The sequence below is a fragment of the Ixodes scapularis genome, unplaced genomic scaffold, assembly GCF_016920785.2.
Source record: "Ixodes scapularis isolate PalLabHiFi unplaced genomic scaffold, ASM1692078v2 PGA_scaffold4__175_contigs__length_147842914, whole genome shotgun sequence".
Taxonomy (NCBI): Eukaryota; Metazoa; Arthropoda; class Arachnida; order Ixodida; family Ixodidae; genus Ixodes; species Ixodes scapularis.
The window spans coordinates 17,374,189-17,402,004 of NW_024609879.1; the positions used below are offsets into that span (position 1 = coordinate 17,374,189).

The 27,816-nt window shown below is 42.2% G+C and overlaps 1 protein-coding gene across 1 annotated transcript in view; it reads left to right on the forward strand.

The window, feature by feature from the left end:
* The first annotated feature begins 332 nt into the window (after positions 1-332).
* Positions 333-27,816, forward strand: part of LOC8037381 (venom metalloproteinase antarease-like TtrivMP_A) — a 56,589-nt gene continuing 29,105 nt past the window's right edge. Inside the window, exons 1-6 of the mRNA XM_040221669.1 lie at positions 333-393; positions 4,033-4,208; positions 5,997-6,089; positions 16,265-16,391; positions 20,805-20,855; positions 22,279-22,409. Of these exons, the coding sequence (XP_040077603.1) occupies positions 333-393; positions 4,033-4,208; positions 5,997-6,089; positions 16,265-16,391; positions 20,805-20,855; positions 22,279-22,409 (639 nt within the window). The remainder of the gene's footprint in view (positions 394-4,032; positions 4,209-5,996; positions 6,090-16,264; positions 16,392-20,804; positions 20,856-22,278; positions 22,410-27,816) is intronic.

Sequence of the window (27,816 nt, forward strand, 5' to 3'; positions counted from 1 at the left end):
TTTTTTACTGTGAAGGAAGTTGGCAGGCTTGAATTCAGTGGCACTTTCACATTCTAAGTGACCTTTCACTTACGAACTACTCAACCTACGTCGCAACATGTGCGTAAACTAACGTCATTCAATTTCCCTAAAATGTCATTGTGCAGCCGAATGAAAGGTCGAGGGATAATCACAACTGAGGATAAATGCTGTCGCTTTTTATTTTATTATAAGTTCCTTACGGACGTAATGCCCATCATATCAAAAACAATATAAAGCAGAGGTTAGTGGTAAAGAGCATAGGAGCCAGTATAAAGCCCACTGGTTGCAATTCAGCCTGCAATTTGTCCAGAATGTTGGGGTACTCTAGGGTGTTTGTATTATCTGGCATGCTTCTGTATGTCGTCTATGCTGGTAAGTGTCCACGTCGGAAGACAGGATACATAGCCAACGAGGTGACACACCGGTGCTCTTTAATCCTTCCAATGTCGTACATATTCGGTGTTGATGAAATTGCCAACCTTTGGTGATTTGTAGCTATTTGAATATGTAATCTTGCATTGAACACTACACCGTTTAAAAAATGTACTACAAGAGGTTTGAAACTCTGAAAACATAAATTAAGAACGTTATTTATCTTTAAAAGTAGTAATTTTAAACCCGGGTCAGTAATCGATCATAGATTTTATATTTAAACCTATGTTGAGGTTTTTTTTATTGAAAATGTTTATTAAATATGACACGCTTGATACAAATTAACTTGATTTGTGGTGCATGATGTTTTCTCGCGCATTAGATAGAAGTGTACAAATTTTTCACGATAATTGGCAATATTAGCAAACAAAATTTACGAAGTTTTGATATATTCATTCTTGGTGATATTTTCCGATATAAAATTGGTAGCGTGTAGTAAATCCAGCAGGCAGATTATCGCGAAAATAGTATATCGCGCTACTTCCTTTGTGCCTTAGACAGTCCAGCACCTTGTATGAAAACTCACTGCGAAAAGCGCGAAAAAAAAAGAAGAAAAAACCGACTGTCCAAATATCTTGTGCTTGCGGAGAACATGCGACTCAAAGATTTCTTGCGCATAATATATGTGATTTTTCTTTGTTTCGGCTTATTCCCAGAACGACTTCTCCTTTTCCTTGTAGGAAAAGCTCAGTTTCTTTCTGAGTGGAGCGAAGCGTAATTAAGCTATTTTCTTAAATCTAAAAACAACAGTTGGCCTGTTTTGGCATCAGCTTTTTTGGAATGTGAGAATTCGAAGGTGACAACAGTTAAAATAAAACCTGATTTGTGAGTTATATAAAATAAAACCCATAATTATGGCTTTTCACTGATTCCCTGACGACACCCGCGGCGGCTAACTATTTGTTTTAGGAAACAAAGACAGTGCGCACAATTGCGTACATTTAAAGTGAGTAATATTTCTACTGAGCTCAACTGGAGAGAAAAATAGCCGTCAGTTTCAAGAGCTCTGATACTTTTGAAAATAATTCTCAGTCACATTCGGTGAACACTGTATGCAGAAAAGTGTAAAAAAATGCATTTCATTTTTGATAAAAAAATGTTTACCATCGCAAGTAACAGATGCCCTGAAACGAATAACAAGTGGGTGACTCTTATACTTAAAAAAAGTTGTTGCACGATTTGCTCAGTTAATATGCCAGAACTAACTACAATTAAAATTACTACTACGCGAAAGTAATTCGCTACAATTACAAATTACTTTTAAAAGTAATGCAATTACTTTACAATTACTTATTTCTGAGAGCTACTCACCTTGGGCCATGTATCTTTAAACGAGTTGGCCGCTGTATAAATGTCTTGTATTGTATCTTTTTTTCTAAATTTGTTAAATGAATTACAGAACTTGACAGTTTGGAGTAATGAACTCCTGCATTCTTATATTCTAAAAAAATAAAAAAATAATTTTTGATTATATTTATATTTTATTTTTAAACAAGCTCTTGACAGTCTAAAACCGCGGTTTGTGAAGTTTTAGAATCTCGTCCGATCGGGTTGAGAAACGGTTGAAAGGGTTATGGGTTGGAGCAGACAGCAAATAATGAAATTTTGTACAGAAAGGTGGACGAGGATTGGGGGAGGGAAAAGCAGTGTAGCAACAACTGTTGGAAGTAAGGTGGGGTGAGTCGTGTTAACGAGACCTGCTGCTTCTTCGCCTCGATGTTAGAGTAGCACAACTAACTGTAAGTGGTGTCAACAGACAAGCTAGAGTAGAGGGACGTGAGGAACTCATAAAGAAAAGAGAGCACTTTCATGGACAATAAAATCCCCAACCTTGACTGAAATATGTAAGCGAATATGCTAGCGACGAAGACGCGTAAGGAGAACCTCAACCTCCCGTTTCGACCGGATGATGTGATAGTGATCGGAGCCCAACCAGCTCGACTTCGAACCCCGATGCCCCCTGATGAAAATAAAAAAATAAAAGAGACCCCTAGGAACACGAGCAACAAGAAGCGAACTAGACGAAAGACACATTTCAACTGCTATCCAAACGAAAACCGACCTGAATGTCGCCCTCATTTATCAAATTATTTCTGAAATTTTTCATTAAATCGTTTTACAGTTTCCAAAAACGTTCATTCCGTTCTATCCCAGCCCCTCTTGCATATTCCTCCTTTCCCTCCTTTTGAGCAGGTTGGGGTATACTCTCTCATCTGTCGCTTTGGCTGTACTGCCGTCCCCGTAGTCAGGGGAGGAAGAGCGCCGGCACCGCAAAATCTTGCAAAGTAATTGTAATTGTGCCTGAAATTTTGCAATTACTGACACTAGAAAGTAACTAAATTAGAATTACAATTCCTTTTAGCTAAAAGTACTTAATTACAATTAAAAATGACCAGGAAAAGTGATTAAATTACAGTAATCAAATTACTGTAATTGAATACTCCCCAAGTATGCTACCCACCTTATCTTTTTGCAGCACTTGTTTTAGTTTATATATTTGTTTGTGTTAATTTTAAGTTTACATCTTAAAACACGGTCACCTGAACAATGGTATATAAGGTATTGATATAATTTAGAATGAGAATGTTTGATTTCTACCAGCGGCATAATATTTGTTTTTCAAGATGCGTTTTGAAACCTCCTTAGATCGTTATAAATTCAGTTAAAACATTTTTAATTTTTAGGGTGTACGAATATTTGAGTTTAGAATTTGTATCAAAGAGTGACTGCGCGAATAGTCGATTCGATATTCGCACTCTTTTATTCGAATTCCCCTCCTCCGCCCCCCCCCCCCTCCCCCCCAACAAATGCAAGTAAAATTATGCTAAACAAAAAACGGCTTAGTTCAAGAATGCTGTTTATAACCTGACACAGTCCTCGCTAGTGTTTCCTGGTTGTAAATCAAGGCCGCATTGAGCTGTTCTGACTGATGACCAGACATTTATTTAAAAAGTAGTTTTTCCCTTGCATTCCTCGAACTAAGAAGTCGCTCTAGTGCGTCTTAGATGAGCAAGCGAAGACCCGGAAAGCAAGCACGTCACCATTTGAAATTCAAGTACCTTATTTTACCTTCTACCAGCTATCTGAGTCACAAGCTATATGTTTTGCCCATATAATGAAAATAAATTACTATATTTAAAACAGCAATGATTATTGAAACCCCCGCTTCCAGCGGTGTCGAGTTACGAGCCTCAAAAACACGTCATCCGGAGTCCAGAGGTTCCCCTCTCTCTGTCTGTTCATCCATCACTCTGCGGAAGTAGTGTACCAACGCGTGGATTGGTAGAGACATTTTCAGCCGCTCTTTGTTCAGTGTACGCTTAAGCATTTCTTTCGTCTAGGTTGTTCCTGCGCATTGAAAATAAGACTACTAGAATTAAATATTCAATTCTACATCTAACGCTTTCGACGGATTTTTACACTATCCGATTCAAATTTGATTCCAGATAAAATTATATTATTCACACACCTGGCGTTTTTTTATTATTGAGAATATTAACGTGGCGTCGATTTCTCGTCAAGGGATGAATGGGTTCAAAATTAAGTTATTGAGCTAACATTTGTTTGTTGTACTTACAGAAGCATTTCCAGAATTCGAAGTCGCTTATCCCAAGCTTCTAGAATCAAGAGGTCTGAAAGGTGAAAAAGTGCTGCATATTAAAGATGGACTCACCCTACAGCTAGAAAAAACTTCTGTGCTGTCAGAAAATTTTGTCCTAACGGATAGCAGTAGCGGCAAACCAGTCGTTACTCTGGTAAGATTCCAATATTTCAGTCGCCCCATAGTTTGCACAGAACCCTGTGAAATGCACTACTCAACCAATTTACAACTATAAGCATGCCTAGAGATAGGTACTGCCAAGAAAAGCCATTAAATTTTATACATATGGAGTCAGAATAAAATAAACTTTAGTGAAAATTGAAACGCGGCATTCTATCATTGAAACGTGTCTGCCGTCAATGCTGCAATTCACGTTCACAGTAATAGGGTTGATAGCTGGGCTAGTTGGTCATGGTTGTACAAAAAGGAATCAAACCGCGCAAAGATACAAAAAGGAAGAGACAAACCAGACAGGACAGAGCGCTGACTCGCAACGAAAACGTCTTTACAAAAAAAAAAAAAGAAAAATAAAGAAAAAAAAATAAAGGGAAAGAAAAAATGAACGCCGTTTACATCTCCCCGTAACGCCGAATTAGAGCGCAGCTCCTAAGGACGAGGATGGAAGGCTACTGAGGGGGGGTATACCCCTCCTCCCTCCTCCTCACCTTATCATCCTGCCTGCTACTCGGCCACGGGGGCCACGTGGCCCCCGTAAGGTCACATGACCCCGTGACGTCATGGTGGTCACATGACCTCAGGTCACGTGACCCCGTGACCTGAGGGGGAGTCATGTGACCCCCTTGATGTCACGTAACCCCCTCCCCCCAGGATTCCCCGGAAGTCACGTGACCCCCTCAGGACCCCCCTGAGGGGGTCACGAGGACGTTTCGGCACGTTGCCGAAACGTCACCATGCTGAAACGTCGCCGCGGTTACGCCGACAGCGACCGCGAGGCCGACGGCGGCGCCGCTCAAGCCGGAAACGGGCGCCTAAGAGCTGCGCTCTAAAAAACACACGTTACTCCACGCAATCGCACGCGGACCTTTCATTCATGGTAGCTGACTACGGTACGCGCTGGGCCGTCATTGTCAACTTCAGGAATTCCAGCTCCTTGCCAGACAACGCCACTGATGCTTGGCTGCTACCCATTTCTCCTCTACTCTGGATGCGGAAGGCCTGTAGCACCTCGCGTGTCACTTTGTCCCTGTGTCGTTCCAAGATGGTGGTGGCACTAAAACACGGCTCACACAGGCACTCTTTGCGGTGAACTGATAGGTGTCCTCCCACTGTCGCCTCCGAGGGAGTACCGTTGTTCGCGAAAACTTTCATTCAGGCAACGCCTCGTTTGTTCCTGGTAGGTGCGACCGCACGAGAGTGAGATTCGTATACTACTCCCGTGACACATGGAACGAACGTCCTTATGTGCTTCTTACTACACTGTTTCCTTGCGATTCCCTCTGCCTTCGAATTGCAAGGAACAAGTGTAGTAAGATGCACGTCAGGCCGTTCGTCCCATGTGTCACGGGAGTAGTCTGCAGTATTCACCCCTCGTGCGGCCGCACCTACGTGGAACAAACGGGACGTTGCCTGAATGAAAGGCCACGCGAAGACAGGTATTTCCTCGGAGCGATAGTGGGAGGACACCTATCGGTTCAGTGCAAAGAGTGCCTGTGCGAGCCGTTTTGTAGTGCCACCAACATCTTGGTACGACAGAGAAACAAAGTGACAAGCGAAGTGCTGGAGGCGTGATCTGCACCTTTCTACATTTGTGATTGTTGCTCTGGAACGTGTGATAGTCTCATCGGTAAATTTTCAAAGAACATTGAACAATGTGAACTTGGCGGAAATGTTTCTTGGAATTCGTTGTGGAAAAGAAGTAAATGCTCGTTGCTCAATTTATTTTCTTGAAACATATCCCAGTTTATTCATTGGTCTTCTTCAGATGAATGGAAAAGTACTTGACCAAAATTTGTACCATGACAAAAAGATAATGGCAGCAGTTCAAATGATCGAGAAGAATGGGACTGTGGAAGTGGTAAGATACAATTTTAAGTTAATAAAAACGCGCCTTTCAGAAAAGTCCGTCAAACTGAAATGTAGTCCACCACTAACAATTCATTTACTGCAGATGTTTGACTGCGATACCAAAAATGACATGAGAGCTAGTTATATCTGGTTTCGCTTAGGGAAATTTTACTTCTTATCGTAGCACCTTGTAGTATACAACTTCATCCCATTGGACCCGATCCCATTTTAACAGACCGCAAACAATATGTTACTAACGTATCGCACATCGATTTAGTAATATGCACGTCGTTGATAGTGCACATTATTCATCAAAATTTGAAAAAAAAATATTTACAGGAGAGACGTAACCATTCAATGTAGACTGCTCTTGGCACAATGTAAAGTCATTAAGTGCTCATGTCATGCATCGGGAAAAGTCTTGTCTTGCTAGTGAAGCCAACAGAGCGGCGCACACAGATGTGCACCTACGGCGCACGCGGGGCTAAAAATATTGGAACCGGGTGAAAGCATAAATCTTGCGATTGCTAAGGTAACACGCTTTTATATTTTCACAGAACACTACTAAAACGGTGATTAGTAATATTTTTGAGGAAACAACTAAACGTTCTTTTTTCACCAACGTAACTGCTGTTGTGAACGAGGTCGTTGATGAAGGCGAAGTTGCGTGTTATTTGGCGTAACGGAGAGTCTCGATTTGTTCCATTGGGGTGATTAATGAGTCTAACGTTCCGAGAACTTTTCGTTTGCGCGAAGTATAGAGACGCTTCTGTTAGGCAAAAAATGAAAGTGGGGCTGTCGTCACTGGCGTCTATGCCGAAGCTCAACAAGAAGGGAGTGTGTCAGAGTTTTGGCATTGAAGCGCGTCTTATTTTGTTTCTGCAAATGACGTTGGAATCTTTTATTTCAAAACCTAGAATGCAAATTCCCAGTCATTCTGGAAAGTTAGTTGAGGAACCTAGCCAACAATGGCAGTGATGATTGGTGATGACCGCGAAAAAGAACATACAAGTAAGGTTTGAATCGATACGATTCAGACCTTAATTGCGTTTGTAAACTGTATATGCTGCCAACCCATGCGATTGCGGAGCACTCGGGTTCTGTTACAGTGTTGTTTGAATCGTTAGGCTGCGGTTCGCGTAGGTGAAAATGTGAGGTTCATAGATTGATGGATGTCATAGCAGCAGCAGTCCACGCAAAAAGGTTCACCTACTTCTGCGTGAAGTTCAGTTAGTACGGTGTCCACTTAGTGATAAAGTGCCTGATTTGAACTTAAAGCATTGCAAATATTGTCAAAAATATTGCTGATTTGAAATTGGTTATATATTTGTGTGGGGCGTATAGAAAGAAATGAGAGTTTGAATACACGATATGTGCAAAGCCACAAATAAAAGGACGGAAACAGGAGCACAATCTCAAAAACTTCTAAGGAGCTTGCAAGATGTAAGAAGTGATCTAACGCTTGCACTACGCGGGGCGCTTCCTTATAATTGAAAAATGTAATCCAAAAAACCTTGACTTGGGTAGATGAAAAATTAAACTTTTTGAGGATCTGCAATACGCCCACACCCGAGTTACAAGACAGAACGTTTTAGAACCGACAAGATGACCTTCAGTTGTAAAATAAACATTAATGACAACATCGAGACAACAAAGGAAAGTCAGTCGACTTAATATGCGGACAATGAGGTTGTTCTTTCATTGAAATCTTGCCGGCTCGCAAGAGACTCGAAAGGGCATACCTTTAAACTCGCGTAGCACGTCGGGCGGCAGCCACGCATTTTTAAACAGGTTCAGACATGTGCCTGCTGTTTCCTGACATTATGTGCAAAGATAAACAAAAGTTCAGCGCTTGGTCTCCTTCGGGAGCGTCTCTAAGGCATCATACACACGGACCATTGGAAATCCCACTAAATAAAATGATCACAAAATGATTTCACACGAGTAGAAGAAATGAACAAACGACGTGCTGGTAAATACTAAATTTCAATACAAAAATTATAGCGAAGCCGCAAACCCGCTTCACCAATATTATAAAATTTTCGCTTCACACTGACCCAGAAACGTTGTCTCGAATTTTTATATTGCAATTATTAGCAAATCTGTGCGTCCTGCTCCCAACGGAAAATATAGAAATCTTCCGAAGTGTCCTTCGCTCTCTTGTAGCCGTACCCCTTCATTATCTCAATGGCAACGAACTGTTGAAGGCACCTACCTCTCTTACAGTGAATCGCGTGTGATCGGATAATAAATTAAAGTTTCCTATATCTTTCTTTAATACATGTACATTTTACAGCAGGACAGCGAGATACCGTGTACCATACCTACTTTAGACCTTACAAAAATGTTTGTGTTGATGAAAAATCTCGATATTTAAAATTGACTTTTATAACTTCGTTTTCACCGAATTTGGACGGAAATAACTCGAATTGCTTTACAAGTAAGGAAAGTCCGGTAGCATCTTAAGAAAACAGAAGTTCTAAAGTAGTGGTCTCGAAAACCAGGCCCCCGGTCCACATGCGCCCGCGGGGGCGTTCCTGCCAATCCGGGGATGGCCACTGTCTTTCAGCGACGCCCAACCTACTTCCTGCAGCTAAACAAAAATACTCGCACATGAAAAAAATACACAAAAACGGCGCCACGGCGCTTTCGAAGGTCGCAAAAAACAAAGCTATTAGAAAGAAGTGAAAAATGCACCAAAGCGCGGTTTGTTATGTCATATTATGTATTGAATACATTGCCCACAGCATCATTACTGCATTATTATTTGAAGTTGTCTGTGTACCTATGGCATAATTTCCTTCCGTACTCATTTATATTGTGCCTAGAGTCCTCTGTGATAAGTCTTCCATATTGACGTCATTTGATGTACCACTCCTATTAGTATTGTGCCCTATTTGAATAGTTCAAATTTCACATGAACTTTGATTCATGCCTGGTGAATTCTCTGGTCGCAATATTTTCATAATGTCGTAATTAGCGACATTCTACATTTACAAATAATATATACGTAATAATTCACTTTACGTTTCTTTTGACTTATTACTCTAGATTAAATTTCTTTGTTCAAATGCTTTTTTACACTTGTTTATTTAGTTTGTCCTCATTTATACTGCCATTTTTTTCCGCGCCTGGAGACTGCAACAGGTTCTTAATCGGGGCCTAGCCATATTGTTTTGGGGACATCCGTTCTGAAGCAACATGCCCTAATAATATCACGACATGGGCTCTGAAAGCTAATTGACAAGACGGAAGTAATACAACATCAGAGTGCTGGATTTGTCTTACTTATCCCCAACTCGCGTCGAAGTGTTTTAAAGGGGAAAGACAAGCCCAGAGTAAACATTTCAAGATTTTCCATAATCAGAAACTACTCATGAAGGTATGCTACATGATGACACCGCACTTCCTCAGAAACTAGATTAAGCCTTCAAGAATTAAACTGCAACGCAACGTCACATATAATTTCTGTTCGTACTCAAGAGACTGTAACTTGTTGCCGCGGTATTTACTGTGTCACATTCACTGTTCTCATGTTTAATTATTCGTACCATCCCTCCTCCGGCTCTAATGCCATAAGAAGCCCAGAAAGTTTGTATGTATATAAATACATAAGACTTCTCTCACTTTCATAATAATACCAATGATTTTATTTACATGAGGCAATACCAGAGGTTTGACTCTCAAACGGTCCTTATATGACTCATGGTTTATTTTAATAATTAGCGATAGCGTTACCGACGAAAGCAGCTACTGCTATTCAGCTTGGCCTGCCCTTGGTACCAAGGCAAAAAACAAAAACATGACACTAAATAGAAATAACATCAATAATAATAAAAAAAAACATAGGTAATACAGATGATGTACCCCTTTACGCAATGTTAAGTAAGGCAGTTTTACTTAGTGAGGTGATATAAATTTCTAGGGATGCAAGATGATTGAGTAGGTTCACATATTTATAAGTCTAATAGTTCATATATTTATATGTTTAATAGTTCAGATATTTAATAGTTAAGAGAGTTAACTCTGACTCCTGAAGTTAGTGCTCGGTTGAGTGCTATGATAAATGTATATGACGAATTTGATGTACCAAATTCTGCAAAAAAAAAAAATGACTGTATGGTTTAGCGCACTCTGAAACTTAACGCTTTAGGAGTTATTGGTACATGCTAATAATCATTGGGAACATATATTTGATACCCTGGTTACTTATAAGATAGCGTAAATGCTGGGAAAAACGAACACTTTTGTTTTATTTAAATTAACTAATTCCGATGATAACCAAACTATATGCGCATGGCATAAGTTAGGGTAAATCAGCGATTTGGAAATTTGGAGCTTATATTTGACAGACCATGTTTTCAATGTTTACTTAATACGGCTACTGTTTTGGAAAGGTCACTACGAACGTGTTCAATATGCTCATTCCGAAACATGTTATGAGCAAAATAAAAACACCTAAAGGTTTCACGTGATCAGGAAAGCGCTTAATACAATGACTATATTTAGGGGCTTGGAACACATTTTAGCGCTCAAAACATAAGGACACAAAGACGAGAATCAGACACCACAGTGCGCTAGTGACAACTGGTTTTATTACCTACATGAAACGTCACTTATATTCCATCCGTGTTTCTGATATCACCCCGTCACCAGCCAACCCGATGCCAGGCCGCGTCATTGAGGAAGGCAGGTTCCTTTTTAAGTAGATCAATTGAGTTCAAGCTGACACATGCTGCCCGACTCATCTTAATCCAACCTGCCTCGACTATCTCTCTCACAATTTTTTCCTTGTGCCTCGCCAGAATCTTGCACTCGAAAAACAACGGCGCACTCTTGCAGCTTTGAGAATAATTGATCATTGCCAAAGCTGCAAGCGTGTGCCGTTGTTTTCCGAGTGCAAGATTCTGGCGAGAAACAAGAAAAAAAAACAAAAAAACTGAGGCAGGTAGTCGAGGCAGATGAGATTAAGAAGGGTGGGGCTGTTCGTGTTAACGTGTTCTCAATTGATCTACTTGACAAGGAACGTGCCTTCCTCAATGACGCGGCGTGGCATCGGGTAGGCTAGTGATTAAGTGATATCAGAAACACGGATGGATGTAAATGACGTTTCATGTAATAAAATCAGTTGTTAGTAGCGTACTGTGGTGTCTGATTCTCGTCTTTATGTCATTGAGTTTTGAGCGCTAAAATGTATTCCAAGTTCCAAAACCAACTAGCCCAACAGTCTACTCTCCTAGTGTTCAGGGGAACGAGCAAGTTTTGTTGAATTCTTACAGGTAACTAAATTATTACAGAATTGCTTTTATTGTACTTTTACTATCATTATAAAACAAATTGTTTTTGCCCTAAATTTTAGTTTTAAGCGGACACTATTTGTTTTTTAAATAAGATGTCCCAAATTTCTAGAGCGCACCCAATGTCTTCAGAAATGCTCCGCCCCAACCCGGGCGAATAACATTATTCTCCTGCTTTCCCGTCTGTTACTTAACGATGTCTATCATTCGGTGTAAGGAAAAGTCGAGAGGTAAACCTGTGGCATTACCCTACGTAAGTAAACGTGTGACGCCGCAGGCGTCCTTCCGTCCCGAGTAAAGGAGAGCATAGCGTTTCTCACATTTGACCATTGCAGCGAGGAGTAGAGTGCGTTGCGTCGTACAGATCGATGAATGGGAGCTCTCTGCGATTCTATTGGCAGTTCCACTGAACCTGTACTAGGGTGTCGCCGTAGTTGCACACTGGTGGCATTCTGACAAGAGTCGCCGAAGGACGGTGGCCCTCAATGTGCAAATGAAGGGGATGTCGCGGCAAAGGTTGGATGGACCTAGCTGCGTCTAAATCAATGGCTCAGCTGTCTTGCGGTGACCTTGCTACGGTGGTGCAGGGGGTTTTCGATTCTGCATTGCTTGCACAACTTTCACTTTGACAACTTATTTTAGGGGAACTAATCAGTGCGCTTAGTTCGAGCGGAAAATTATAACACTACATTTTCTTCACAAACCATCTCGTGAATATAACTTCTGAGGATCTCAGCTATAGTCGATTTTACCGATGCCTAGATATAAGCGTTGCCGGTTGTTTAAATTGAGCGAAGAACATAAAGCGCGACAAATCTTCACTTTTTGAAATTTAAAACTTTTTTCGACAATCGCTTCAAAGCGTTTATTTTTACCACAAACAAATAACTAAAACCCCTTCTTTAATACATTCGAGACGGTATTACGTTTTGGCAGACTCTGACGCAACACATTTAGGAGCTCAACCAGGGAGAGGACGCCCCTGATGTAGGGGGCCTACGTCTTTCCTTTTTACTGCACGCTTAACGAGAGCTAAGGTTCGGTGGCGAGCTCATAGTTTGTGGACTTCCCGAAAACTTTATAAACACCCGCTGTGCACGTAGCCCAGGTGCCACATTTGAGTCCCTGGCTGATGAACCAAACCTGAGCGATTACCTGGCATCATTCGCACGATTCGCAACTTCGCAACATTTATTTAAAATGGGGAACTGGATCTCGTTTTCTGGACTCCTGAGTTTTCGCAGATAGTCTACATTCGTCTGTTTCTCTCCAGCAGCTTGACTTTAAGTACCTAGTTCAGATTAAGAAAAGTCTTTTTTACGAAAGTTTCAATTATAATCAGTGTGGCCAAAAATTCTTAATGCTATAGCTCACATGGATCGCTCCTTTTGTTTAGACTACGCAGATGTGTGCCACTCAAATTGGACGAAATGTCCCGAGCAGTATGACCTCTTACCAAACATAACCACTGACACGAATGACCGAAAGTATAGCTTCTCACAGCTAGCAGGTGGCGATATATTCTGATCCCTTTTTGTGGTGAGCTTGTGATATTGGAGGGCGTCAATATGTTCTAGCAAAGTGTTAAACATAATGTCTTGATAAATTACACTACATAATATCTGAACGCAACGGGAGAGAGCATTTGACATGATAGCCGTGAAACAGTCACTTGCAGTTTTAATTTTGCTTGACGTTACAGATTTGTTTAAAACAAAAGCCGTTTAATCTAAACTAATTCGGTTTGTGCAGAAGAGTCACACGGCCATGAGGACATAGCGTAGAAGGATATTTTCCCGATAACTGAAATGATTAAATAACATATCTTAGTAAAAATGTGTAGTAGTGAAAATAAATGCAGGTCTTCAATTAGAGACTTTTTGAGCCTCATGGAAAACCGCTATATCAAGAATGTTTGGAAGAGCTTTGAGCCTATGGGAAGAGCAGCTGTGCGGTAAAGTTCCCATTCGTTCAACAAGCGCGAAGCTAACGGTGATAAAATACGGATGATAAAGAGACCAAAAAACCGCGCTGACGCGTTGTTCCACCGGCAGCCCTGCTCCTGCTGTACGAGTGGTAATTTTGGCGCCCCACCGTGCTTCCCACGTGTTCCAAGTATTTATACTATTGATTGATCTGGTGGATTTTGATGACGCTCAGCAAATTTATATTTAGAACCTTGTGTTTATTCTCAAAATTTATATGGTTAATCAACATATATTAGTTAATTAACCGATGTATCATTATGGTGAGCACCTTATACCATGTCACCCTTCGGTATATCTCAAATGCAGAAACAGCATTAGTTTAGCTATCACGAATTTAATTAAACAAATTCGTAAAAGCTTAAAGAGAAACACCCTCTTTCTATAAGTGATGAAATAACAGGAGATGAGCCAATTGAAACACATACGCAACGAACTTTTTTTTGTGAACATCTTATGTTTCTGAAAGACGTTTAATGGCTCTATAATACCAAAGGTATTCTCCATTGATTGAATTCCCTAGCATAGAAACGAGCACCGGGAAAACAATAGACCTCTTGCCAAATTGAATCGATCCTAGCTGTGTAGTATTTCTCAAAGCATTTTGGGGTCCCGGTTTCGGTATCCATTTGCCAACCTCAATTTACGACATCCTGTTACGACAAAATACAGTGCATGCGTTTTCGACTACGTGACTTCCTTTATATTTATAGTACTGTATGTGTTGACGACCAGTACAAATATAATGCTGAAGCTCGTTTCTTTTTGGGCCCCCGACATGCCAGAGTTCGTGAGCAGGAAAACGTAGGCCTACGATAGCTAATAGAAGAAGTATACCAGGCTGGTCACAGTCTTGTACACGTTACTAAAAAAAAGTAATCGATTACAATTACTATTACTCTTGGCTAAAAAGTATTCGATTAGATTACTTGATTACTCGACGGCAAAAGTAATTGGACATTACTTAAAGAAGTAATCGTTACTTTTCCGATTACTTTATTGTGTGAAGACACATCTTTAGCGCTCATAACAACGACCTACTTTCAACCTATATTTCACATTTGCACAAGTATTGAAGAACAAAAACTGGCTCCCCCTTCGTGATCGTTGCACCTTCACAATGCGGACACAAGCATAGAACTCGTTTGAAGACGTTTAATGATTTGGGCGTTCGCCAGTGTGTGTGTGTGTGGGGGGGGGGGGGGGGAGCGGAGGGGGTTCTAGATCCTGTTAAGCTTGAGCAAGGGTTGTCGCTCAAAGTTTGCGTCGCTCATTTTATTATTCACATGTGGATGAGCTCGCATGTTATACAAAAGAGCAGCAGATCTAGGATTTGAAACGGATCATGTGTGGTATCCATTAGCGGAAGAGATCGCCCCGACCACTTCTCAACTCGAAACATTGCTTGGCACAAAGACCACGTAGGGGAAATGGGAAAATATTTTAACTGCCTTTGTTATATTTTGCATCCGCTTTAGGCATTCTTCGGTTCTGGTTCTCCTACGGGCTGCGAGTAGGTAGCCTAAGCAGGATTTTTTATTTTTTTTTATTTCTGTGTGTGTGTGCGTGAGGGGGCTAGTTTGAACGAAGGACTCACGAAGCTACATTCTGCTTCCTCAAACTTCGCCCTGAATGGCCTTTGTCACACACTGTGGCTTCCCACTCCCAGTCCCAGCTCGAAAAAAAAACAAAAAAAAAAAAAAAAACGGACATTCCACAGAAACTGTACATAGAAAGAGATTGACCTCGTTTCGTACAGCTCCGCGAAAATCTTTTTTTTTTCCGTTCGAAAAAAAAAATTATTTTTGTCATTTCATAAAAAAAAAAGGCGTGTGCCGGGGGAGGGGGGGGGGGGGGTCCCGTGGACAAATTGTAACCGTTACAAGTAATTTTATTACTTCAAAAAGTAATCAGATTACTCTTGTGATTACTGCCTAATAAAAGTAATCAACTGATTACAAAATTACTTCAAAACGTAATCGATTACAAGTAATTTGATTACTTGTAATGCGTACGGTACAAGTCTGGCTGGTCATCCGGTTTCATTGTCTCAATGTTCTGGGTTAGAAGAGTAGGTCATGGTCCTAGGTTTTTTAAATGATTAGTGAGCCGGGAGAGTCATGTTGCATTCATGGGTCCTCCAGACCCATGAATGCGGACCTTAAAAAAACCAGACCTCGAAAAATGTATGGGACATGACCGGCCGTGCCCCTCTTCGATAAACCTTGTCGGGTCCTTACGGCCGGTGAAGCTCCGTGTTTAAACAGCGGCTATCACGAAAATGAATGAGATGCACTACATTCTAAGTAGGGCAATCCAAACGAAACCACAGCACTGGCATTCCTATTTATGCCCGAATTAGTCCCATAATGCAGCGCTCGCAGCTCTGCGTGCAGGTATCTTTGGAAGTAGTTTATTTTGAATGACCATTTGATTCAACCTTTGTCTTAAAAAAGACCAAACACTCCGCAACTTTGTCACTTTGTAATTTGACACGATTTGTTTTTATTGGGGGTCGCAGTCTCTATCTTCTAGATTGATGTAGCTTTAATTGCATTTGGTAGCTTTCTTTCAAGTAAATAGAAATTCAGATCCCTGCGCAAAGGAAACTCACTAAACGCATCTATAATGTAGAAAGCTTGATCTTGTAGCAAGGTCCTAGTTAAGCAAACGACTACGCAATAAAAATGAACAAAACAGTGCATAAACAGCCACAGGGACAACTGGAAGCGCGGTGTTTGTGTGTGTTTTATATTTGGCCTTGTGTCCTTGTTTTGTCCTTATACGTATTATCTAGCTGTTTGTTGCTTGTTTCTTGAGTTTTGTAACGCGAGTGAGAAAAACTTTGGGGATGGGTTAGATTTACAAGAAACAACGCTTATAATAATTGGTTTTATTTGCAGAGAGGCATCGTTGGCGAAAGGCTTAGAATAATCCCACTTGATCTTGTTGCACGGTCGGGAAATGGACCTATTGCGCACAAGCTTTTTCAGATTGAGACATCAGCTCAATATGGATACGACTACATTGGTGAGCTACCATAGCTATTGTAATCCTTTTAATTAGGCACTCTTTGGCCCCAAGGTGTTCGCTGCTTGTTTCCGGTGTGACCTCTTGCTCTTCTTCCTCCCAGACCCGTCACGCTTTCCCCCCGCCCTCCCCAAACAATAACAACTTCTGATTCTCATTTATAATAATCGGCCCTCGTAGCGAGCAAGACAATTCCCGTGTACCTAAAATAAGCGGGGACGAGTCTTGTGGTTTGCACGGGAATGGACCTTGACAAGTTTCACTGGAGCTTTGGTTAAGTTTTTTGTTGCCGTAGTGGAATCTACAGTCCCACTCTGCGACCCGGTTTAAGTTGTTCATGCGTGTTCTGCTAGTTATGGCATGCCTTAAGCGCTGGAAAACGATAAACAAGCTGATTCTGACAAAGTCATAGGTCTGTTCAAGACGCATGGTCATGCCATAAATGCACTATTCGGGTTGAGAGGGACGGTCTGGTGGTCTTGAGAAGGCGAGGCCGCACGACATTCGAATTTTTCTGCGAGAGAGAATCAAAGCGTGGGTATACCCGGTGACTTTATAAACCGCGATTTGATAGGAGTACAAAAACAATAAACAGCGTTGTCCAAGTCGTCTTCGTGCCTGTTGACAAACAGCCACCAAGGCCCTAATGTTGCCAAATGTTGCAGTATTTTGCGATTAACACGCTTTAACAGTCCATTGAACTGGAAATGCGGTGGCCTCGTTGTTGTCTTGGTGACGTTAAACTGTAGAAAAACATCCTAAAATACTTTGCAGTCAAAGTTCCCGCCTTGGTCGGCGTGCCGCGACAAGGGTGCGCAGTGCCGAGATATCCAGTGACACCTGAGCAACCACCACCACAAGGGCAGCCTGATCAGGAATGGCGGTGGCTCCTGACCCATTAAAAAAAATAGTCTACAATAATAAGAAGATCGTGGTCTTCATTTTCTCATCAAGATAATGAGCCAAAAACATCAATGGCGATACATTCAAATCGTACTCCAATTATACATTCTCGCAACGGAACGTGCGCTTTTTTGTGTGCGTCCTTACGAGAGGCGCACAGGCCCCACTGAGGGAACCATAATTTAATGTAATTGTGAGAATGGGGCCAGTAAACGCGATCGTATATCTTACCAAGAGTACAATTCCCGCCGAAATGGTCTCTTTTGGAACCGCTGTAAAGCTGTTTAAAGATATCGGCGCACGACATGGGTAGTCCACTTTGCAACATGTTTGGGTCACCAGTAGGTGGCTCTTGGCGGCGATTCAGAGGTTCGTTGTCAGACTCCATAATATGCCAGTGAGCCCAATAGCTCGAGACGAATAGAGAAAGGTGCAAAATATCGGTATTTGGTGATTGGCGACCGCTTCGCTTCTACTGGACACATACTCCAACAGTAAGATTGCGCAACTCAGTTTCTTGCGCCGCTCGAGGCGACCACATATTGTTAGATATGGTTACATGGTAGAAGGTGTCTTTCGGGGCCGAATCACGGCGAACCATGCTCAAGAACGGTTGACAGGAGCCTTCAGTATTGTTCGTTTGTTTAGAGCATCACCGCTGCTGTGATGTGATCCGGCATAATGCGTGGTATTTAAGTTGTACTAGTGGAGTTGTTGTAGCCAGAAAGCTACTTGATCTTCTGGCGCCTTGAAACCAAGCAACCATGGCAAAACCGCGTGATCAGCGCGAATGATGCGTTTCCAACAGCACAAGTAGAGATTTAAATTAGAAAGCGCCTTGACTATAGCAAGAGACTTGCGTCTTGTGGTGCTATAGTTGCGTTCAAGTATAGGGATGGTTTTGCTGTAGTACCCGATGACTCGCGTGACACCATGCTTTTTTAGCTAGAATGCCACCGGCCGCAGTGTTGCTTGCCTTTGTATCAGGAATAAATAGTGCGTAATCTCCTAGGTAAGCCAGCGCAGTGGGCGATGTTAATGCATGCTAGAGTGCCTCAAATGATTCTTAACTTATCTTGGACCTGTTGAAAACCTTGTCCAATTATACATTCTCGCAACGGAACGTGCGCTTTTTTGTGTGAGTCCTTAAGAGAGGCGCACAGGCCCCACTGAGGGCACCATAATTTAATGTAATTGTGACGCGAATGTAACGCAAATTCAAGTTGATCCATCCTTTTCTTCTATGGTGATTGGCGATGACTAGGGTTCATGAACCGGCTCAATGAAACCTTGAGTGAGCATTTCTTAGACAAGGTAATTTACATGAGTGTGCTTAGACAGCGGCACCCGGCGTGGAGGCTGTCAAATGGGCGCAGCGTCACCGGTTATGACACGATCTGTGACCAGATTTTATTTCCTGTAAATGGTGTCGCTAGAAGTGAATGTCGGTAAAAAAAGCGAAATTCAATGTTTCTTTAGGTAGACAGGGTCATCATCTTGAAGGCGTGAGGAAGCAATCTAGTATAGTAGAATCACGTGAGCGCAGAGGTCAGCCGAACACCGGTGTCGCAAGATAGCTGGTGTAACGTTTTTTCATAGAGCAGTTCTTGGTTGTACTTCTTGAGATGCAACAAGATACTCTGTTCTGCCATGCCCTTCTTGTTCAAAACTCCCCCAAGTCATTGTATGGAGGGTAGCCGCAGACTGATGAGTGGTTGTCTACCGTCATGCCTTGCGAGTGGCCTTCATTTCATAGATATGAGCGGACCCAAATGTGCTGGGATGGAAAAGACACACGTCATCTTGGATCTCTACAGGAGCACTTTCATCAGTGAACGCCTTAGTGCTGACAGCATCCACAATGTGCTCGAAAAACCCGACACACGACAAGCGCGCTAGACGCTTGATGTTGTCAGTGAATCGGAACAACATTTCACCAGATGCTTATCGTCGATGACGTAACTCAACGTGATGAATGTGACGTTCACGTTTATTGTCAAAGCGTTCTTCTAGCGCCTGAAACACCAAGGTGCGAAACTCATGACATTCTGGCGGTATGGTCTGGAGGGCTTGCACTGACCGCTGAGCTTGACTGCAAGTTCTGGCGCCTTCTGCTTCTCGGTCCAGTAGTTGCCTTTATCAAGAATTTTGAACTGTGCTGAAAAAGGGAGATTATGTGTCCGTGCCGTCAACACAGGATGATCGCAGAAATGGTGGGCGCGGGATATGTTACCCCTTTTACCAACGGAAGATCTTTTGGACTTGCTTGTGAAAGTCCTCGCTGGACCAGCTCTAGCAGACCATCAGGAGTGCAGCCGATATTCACTTGAACAAGTTCGATACAAATTCCAAGAGGGCCGCGTCGCGGTCCCTGAGCTCCTCGACGGTCTGAAGGCGGAAAGCGCCCAGTGGAATGTCAATGGCAGATAAAGTGTAAGGTCGAATATTAGGGTCGATCAAATCGTTAACAGGGTGGGGCACGATGGCTTCTCCTGTGAGCGAGAGCTCATCATCGTCCTGAAAGGACCAGGTTGCCAGCGAAGGTGTTGTGATATAAGGTCCCATGCCTGACAATAATTGTAAGGTTTTTATTGAAGTGCTCTTTGGCCCTAAGCTGTTCCCTGCTTGGGAAAATCCCAGATCTTGTTGCTGCCGTCTTCTGCTCCGCCAAACATATATTTAATTGTTTTGGTCGTGTTGCACATGCTTGTCAATTTAAAACGCAAGAAAAGAACACTCGTGGTAAAGCTAATAATAGAGTTAGGGTTGCCGATGATACTTTTGTTTTGCTTTCTCGATAACAAACGACTCCACGCAATTCCGGCCATGCGGCACAGAAAAAGTGTACTCGGTGCTCCTCAAGTGCGGAACCAAATACATCAGACAATGGGGCAAGTGCCAAAACGATCGCATGTGGGAACAAAAAAAACGAGGTCATATTAAGAACAGAGAAGCCAAGTCATCTGAACGCAGTTCACACAAAAAAGTGCTTCGGGTGCGAACCTGACATCGCCAAAACGAAGCAGGTAGACATAGACTGCAATGGACGCGAAATCATCAAGTCATACCTCATTGAGAACGCAACAAAGAATGTCTCATCGGCATAATTAACTCTATCAAAATGTAAAGCGACATTTTTTAGGCCGGAACCGGAAAGAATGTGCGACTACCTTTACAAATCGGACACTCATGGATCCTCTGCCCTTGCCCTCCTGGTCACTTCCTCTTCATTTACCGGTTTCCCTCCTCTTTTTGCACTCTCTTAAACGTCCACGCATCAGGGTAATCTCGGGAACAGCGCGAATTTTTGTTTCCATAGTCAGACGTCGTCGCTAAATTAAAGAGCGTTGTTTTCTTTTCCTCTTACTTCGTGTTTATTGTTTCAATTTTAAGAATAATATATTGTAGGAGGAATAAGCTAGCCTTTAATGGAGAGGGCAAACATGTAGTGATATGTTTTGCAGGATTTTCACGAAAACGGTTATCACAACAATTTCTGGTATTTTGCAGTACCATCTAATCCACTCCCTGAAGCACGAGCTCCCCCTGCAGCGCCTAAACGTAAGTAAGAACTCCAATGACGCATACACGCATGGCATTTTTTTAAAGTATGAGTACGCGCCGCCTATATAGATATATAACTGAGAAGAAAAAAACCCTTGGAGAAAACAACGGGCATAGTGGGCAAACAGAGCACGAAATCAGAATCGTAGGCTGCGAGAATTACGCGTTCTTCATATATTTATATAATATGAAGAACAAGTAATTCTCGCAGCCTAAAATTCCGATTTCGTGCTCTGTGATATCTGTAAAGGTACGGTGCCTGGACCGCGTCTCCGACCGGTGTGTTTACCGGGTCCGGAAAAGTGCTCCCTCGATTTCCACTTGATGACGTCATAGAAGTTCCATGCTGTCGCCGGTCGCGAACCTGGCGGCGTCCCAATAGCTGTGGTGTATGTGGCAGACGCCTGTTCTGCTGGAGGTCGCTCTCCGATGCGGCAGTCCACGGAAGCTAGGGCAGCCGGAAGTTGGGACGCCTGGAACGCCGTGATGACAGCGACACTCGCGTTCACCTGTGGTTTTCGCCAGCATTTCTACGACCAACCGCCAGGATCGCGACACGCAACAGCATGACACTCTGGCTTCTGTGACGTCATTTGTGGCCACTTGGGGACCACTTTTGATGTATGGGCGGGATAGGACGCTAAACACACCAGTCGGAGACGCGCTCCAGGTGCCATAGTAAGGTGCAGCAGAGTAAGCGCGAACAAGCGATTGCCGATTTTTCTTTTCTTCTTTGTGAGAAATTAAAGACAGACCTTAAAACTACGCATTTCGCATCAAGTGCCTTTGCCACGTGAGTTGTCAATTATTTAAAAAAAAAGTAGCCTGATTTTTTGTTTGTTGCTATACATCAAAATTTTTTGGTATTATTTTAGACACTTAATATTCGCTAATATATTAAAATTATGTTTGAGATACTAGAATTTCATACGACGCTTCTGTAGCTTTGTTTTAGTTAATTATCTATTACATATAAAATACAATACTAAATAGGAGTTCCTTCTATTTTCCTAAATGTAGTGTATGGACTATACTTGGTTAAAAGTTGTTAATGTTGTGTGGCCTATCTACCGGCACGAACTATAGCAGGATTTGTATTTGTAAAGCTTTCATTATGACAAAATGGTTCAAATTTTGGGAATGTGAGCGTAGGTTAATGGTGATTTATGAATGATACAAGCGTGCTTGGGAGCTAATGCGGAAGTCTGTATTTTCTAAATGTTCTGGTGTTGAGACTTTCTACTTACGGAGAAAAAACTAGGTACGGACTGTGCGCCGGACGCTATGCAGCAAGTGCAAACTGAGCAAGAAAAACAATTTTTCGCCACCAAAGTATGCGCCTGTGCATCATACACCGGATATGGACCGGACAATACTGTAGAATCGAACTCTGTAAAACACTTCCTTTTTGCCTTTCCAGAGACTCAAAATAACACGAAAATGCCAGACCCGTTTTTGGTTGAACTGAAGATTGTCGTCGACGGGTACCATTTCAGACATTTTAGTACCCTTGAAGAGGTGATATCATATATGGCTACTACCATAGCCGTGGTACGAATATACGGATTGATGAATATATAGCATAAATTGTCCACGCTGTACAAGTTTAACATCGATAGTCCTTAACATGAAATATAATACATACTTTTCTTTTGCCAATTTTGTGGCTTAGCAATAAGGTAGCGACATTCGTTAATTTATTTCTTTATAGTCCCCAATGACATCTTATTTATGGGAGGAAATTGAGATGTAACAAAACAAAGATTTATTACGTTTTTTTTTGCGTAGATATTAACTATTACGGTGTAAAATGGGAAACGCCAGTTATTCGAATTTAAACTTAACAATTCCTATCTTAAAACTAATTAAATTATGATAAAATTGAATTAAGTCAATTACCCTGAAGCTTGGTCGGCAGTCATGTCGGAGCTTCCTCAAAAGCAGGTGTGTGTGGCGGGAACTTGGCGTATTTAAAGAAGCACCTCAGGCCTTAACGTCGGCACCAGATTGCCGAAAGAAACCGGCATAGTAATTTGGTGTTTCTACTCGCGCGTTCGCTCAAAAAAAAACCGATAAAAACAAGAAGAAAAGGAGCGAACGTCGGCTTGCCTCGATTATATTAACCGCGTCATGCTATCCAGCTAACGGTGTTATAATAGATCAATGTCGCCTACATAACAAGCCTTTAGTGTTGAATTCTCGTATTAACGAAATCCAGGTAGCGCAACCGGGTTGGCCCACGGGGATCGCACATGGGCAATGGGGGCTGGGGCGACCCCTATGAAACCCACGTTGGTCCAACGAGGGTATAGAGTGGGAAGGCTTAATTTCCGCGACCTGTGCAATGCTGAGGTGGGAAGAAAACTGGGGTTTTGTCTACTTGGTCCATGTTAATAAAGGGCTTAAAAAGCTCGAAAAAGCGAGGACAAACAAGACAACAGGGCAGACGCTATATATGTGGAAGCCCGGTGGGTCTCACAAATATACGTAGAAAGTTTTCAACGTTTTTAGTCGCGTGGTGGAGCTTACGCGACCGGCGTCATAAAAAGCTAATTACTCCACGGAAATGTTTTAGCTCGTAGTTTATAAATTGCTATCGATGCGGTCTACCTATTTTCAGTCAAATCGAAGACTATGAAGAAATCGGTGGAGTTTCAATTAAGTGTTTGTTCAGCAGCACTTCAAATGTTGCCAAAATTGCGATTGGATACCAGGCAACAAATTCCGCGCTCTCAAGAACGTGACAGTGACAGACTGAAAATTCATTCCACATCTTCAAGATTCAGAAGACTAAATTGTGGTCAAAGTATGCAATCAAGTTTGCTAAATACCAAAAACTGCTCTAAAAGCATTTTTTGGCATAACGGAATACACCGAAATGCGGTATGGCCTAAAATATAAAGTTCCAAAGATTTGAGAGAATATCTTAATTTCTGGTTGAATTTGCTTAGTGAGACCATTTCTTCTTTTTTTTTTTGGGGGGGGGGGGGGGGGGGGGGGACAACCACGGAGAACGTTTGCTTAATTTCTACCTACATTCCGTTTGTAAGAGCGAGTACAACTTTGTGATTGACCTGGCAAAATCCGAGTGCAGCGTCGTACAACTATTGTCTTTGGCGCATCAAATCATTCCCCTTGACATCAGTTCATTGCCGTGTCGACATCAGGTGATCGAGAAGCATCTTCAACTTCTTGGTATCAAGAATCTCATAGAGTTTTTAGAGATTTTAAAGTCTTATCGTCGTCTGATTTTGCGCTTCGCAGCCCTATATGCCAGTTAAACATATTCTTGCTGCGCAATAACGATCAACAAGTCACTTGAACAAAACTAGCAAATCCAGCACTTGAGGCAATCAAAAGGGCACTTTATAAAACGACGTTGTTCACTCCGGCACAATGCTATGCACCAATTTCCGCCATTGTCGACGCGTCTGACAACGCCACAGGCGCATTCCTGCAGCAGTAAATGCAAGACAAAAGGCATCGAATATTAAATTTTTAATTACATTTTATTACTCCGGAGAGAAGATTTAGTACCTTTGAGAGATAAGGGTTGAGATGTGCTTTGCCGCCAAAGTCTTTCGCCCCTTTACGAAAGGGCGACATTCCAGTAAAATTCTGTCATTTCCCAAAAAACCACCAATTTCATATTTGAACCCTTCGCAGGTCCTGGACATAGGCATTCCGATCCCACCACACTAATCTGATACCGCAAATAGTTCGTCATATATTCCTTGTTTCTGTGTTTACAACCGACAAGCTTTGATTTGGATAAGGACGTCACCGTCTAAGAAAAAGTATAACGTAGACTCTAACCAATTTCTTCAATGTGCCCGACGTTTCGAAGCCAGCTCGGCTCCTTGTTCACGGGTGACTGTATATGAGCCCAAAGGTAGCAACCTGTCATCGTTTTCTTCTCTCTTAGCTTTGTTTTCTTCTTCTGTTGCTACCTTTGGGCCCATATACCGTCACCCGTGAACAAGGAGCCGAGCTGGCTTCGAAACGTCGGGCACATTGAAGAAATTGGTTAGAGTCTACGTTGTACTTTTTCTTATTACTTATCTAACCAGGCGGAGTTCCGCCGAAATGTTTATATTTACGTCACCGTCTATGATACCCCACGATATCGAACGTATAATCGACCAGAACAACCTGACCATTAGTTAATTTTCCTTTTCTCGCTCTAACTCAACAGAGAATGTTTAGTAGGTCACCTGCTTTCATCACAAACTGCCCGTATGGTTGAAGACTTCAACATACATAAGAGCAGCACACACAATATACAGTGGACCCCAAAATTAACGCCGCCACTGGGTTCCCAAACACTGAGCTCGTGTTGGCTACTTATTAAATTTCTCAACACAACATTCGGGATCCCTTCTCAGGATGGGATAGAAATCGGGAATCAAAATATTCTTCAGATAGTTTAATCTGCGGCCGCAGGGACTGTCAGGTAAGGCAAATGCTGTGGTGGTGATAAGTTTGAGGCGCACTGTACCTTTTCCACACAAGGACGACACCAAACGGCAGATGCACACGCTCCGCCCTGACAGATTGGAAGAAATAATATAGGAATGCCTATGAATGAATCATTCTGAATAGGTCTTTGCCCTACCAACCACATTTCTGGGGCAAAGCCGAACTACGTGCTGAGAATTCGTGCTCGCTTGCGTCTCTTCAGGCCCAAATCTACTATTCTTCTCGCACAAAAAGTGTGAAGCGGCTGGGAGTTTGGGGGAAAGGTTTGCGTCTGTGTACTATTGGAGCGGCGTGTAGCATTAGTGTTGAAGCAGATTATACTAAATAAAATGCACACACTGAATGCACCTGCCAGGAAACAAGGTCTGCTAACCAAATTCACGAAACACTGTTTTGGCGGAAGGCGTTGCGAGATCAAATGCACTCAGGAACTCTTTTATTTTCATTCTTATGCCGTAGGAAAGCTAGCGCGAATCCCTTGAGTACACAAACCATAGTTGGAGCTTTCGCTGCTATGTAAGAAAGACCTGCACACGCACAGTACTCTTCTTAAAAAACAAATTTATGCGGCAATTTTACAGGCACTTTTTACTGCACATCAGTTCAGATTTCCGAAGGACGTGCTACGCTGTCACCCAATGAGATATGCAGTACCCGGCGTTTGTTCGTTTTCCACCTTGCTATGCCAAGTGCACATGTGGATTCAAGGCACTGGTCACAATCACGCCTCAATGAGAAGAGGAGAAATTCACCGACACACCGTCACTTCTCGGGCTGTTTTCCACTGCCTTGATGCTCGCTGCAGTCATGTGCAGTCTCCACATAATGAAAGACCCATTCGTCTAGGCAGTTGATGAGTCACTTTCGTCTCTCTCCTGCAGGGGCGCCGCGTGGGGTGGTCACGGGTCCTACGGGGTGTAAGAATTTTACGTGGGGAGGGGGGGGGGGGTGGCCAATCTTTAGAGAACTGGTGTTGTTATGTGGAAGGCAACCATCGGGCATGCAGAGTGTCGGTTACGAACCTCAGGGTCAGGGGAGTGTTGCCGTCCCGGCCAATTCTTTTGGCTGCTAAACCATATTTCCTCCCTTTCGAACATCCGTTTCCCTTTTCTGAGTGAGCACCTAATCAAACAGAAATAGGAAGATATAACTACCTATATAACTGAGAAGAAACGAAAACCCTTGGTGAACCAGCAACAATGGACGGTATATATATATATATATATATATATATATATATATATATATATATATATATATATATACACGGTGTTTCACGATAAGTGGACAGATTCGATACTGCGAACACTACGCGTCGCAACGAAAAATTTTTTGTGTTGTTGTTGTTCTGGGCCAGGGGCCTAGTTAGGAAAATTATTGAAGTCCAGGATAATTAGATTGTTAATTATTCTTGCGTAATTTACTTTTCTAATATTGTGTTTAAGGGCATGGTTCACATATAAAATTGCTCAGCATCATCGAAAAACACTAAATCAACAAATTACAGAACGATAGAAAGCACGCGCAGCATTTTACGGCTTTCTGAAAAACAGCACAAATTCGACAAGCTTTTAAGTTCCGGTTTGCTATCGGAGCGCATCTCGGCCCCGACGGTACCGTGCCCCGTGGAGAAATAGTGCAACCAAACTCTGCTGCGATGTCCTCGCGGAACGCTGCAGAGGCTTGTTGCACTATTTCTCCACGGGGCGCGGCGCTGTCGGGGTCGAGATACGCTCCGTTGCAAACCGAAACTTAAAAACCCGTCGAATTTGTGCGATTTTTTCAGAAAGCCCTAAAATGCTGCGCGTGCCTTCTATCATTCTGTAATTTGTTGGTTTATTGATTTTCGATGACGCTTAGCAATTTTATAATTGAAACCATGCCCTTAAACACAACATTTAAAAGTTAATTACGGAAAAATAACAAACTTAATTATCCCGGACTTTTATAAATTTCCTAAACGGGCTCTTTGACCAGGACCAATACGGCACAAGCCTTTTTTTGCTGCGATGAGTGGTTTCCGCATAATATATATATATATATATATATATATATTAAAATAAAGTGACGATAGAGCCCGCATAGTACATTTTTTACTATTCTCTTAATCACGCGTGCCACATTTATTTCGTATTCACTGAGTCGAAATATAAAACACTTTGTTCATTGATAGATTGTGGTTATCTTTGTTTTTACCAAATGAATGTTTGATGAAATTATAATTACATGCTTCCATGATACCACGATGATCGCAAAGTAATAGCGGCGTGCAATAGGCAATTCATTTTTTTCTAAAACGCAACCTGGCTATACAAGGCACAGCCATTAGTAAACAAAGATTATCAGAAACGACTGATAGCCCGGCGAGCAAAAGGACCACACGTAGAGCAGCAGTGAGAAAATTTAAGAACGGTTTGATAGTTACTCTGGGTTTGACTACTCTGGCGCTTGCTATCTTCTCTACAACACAGCACGGCGT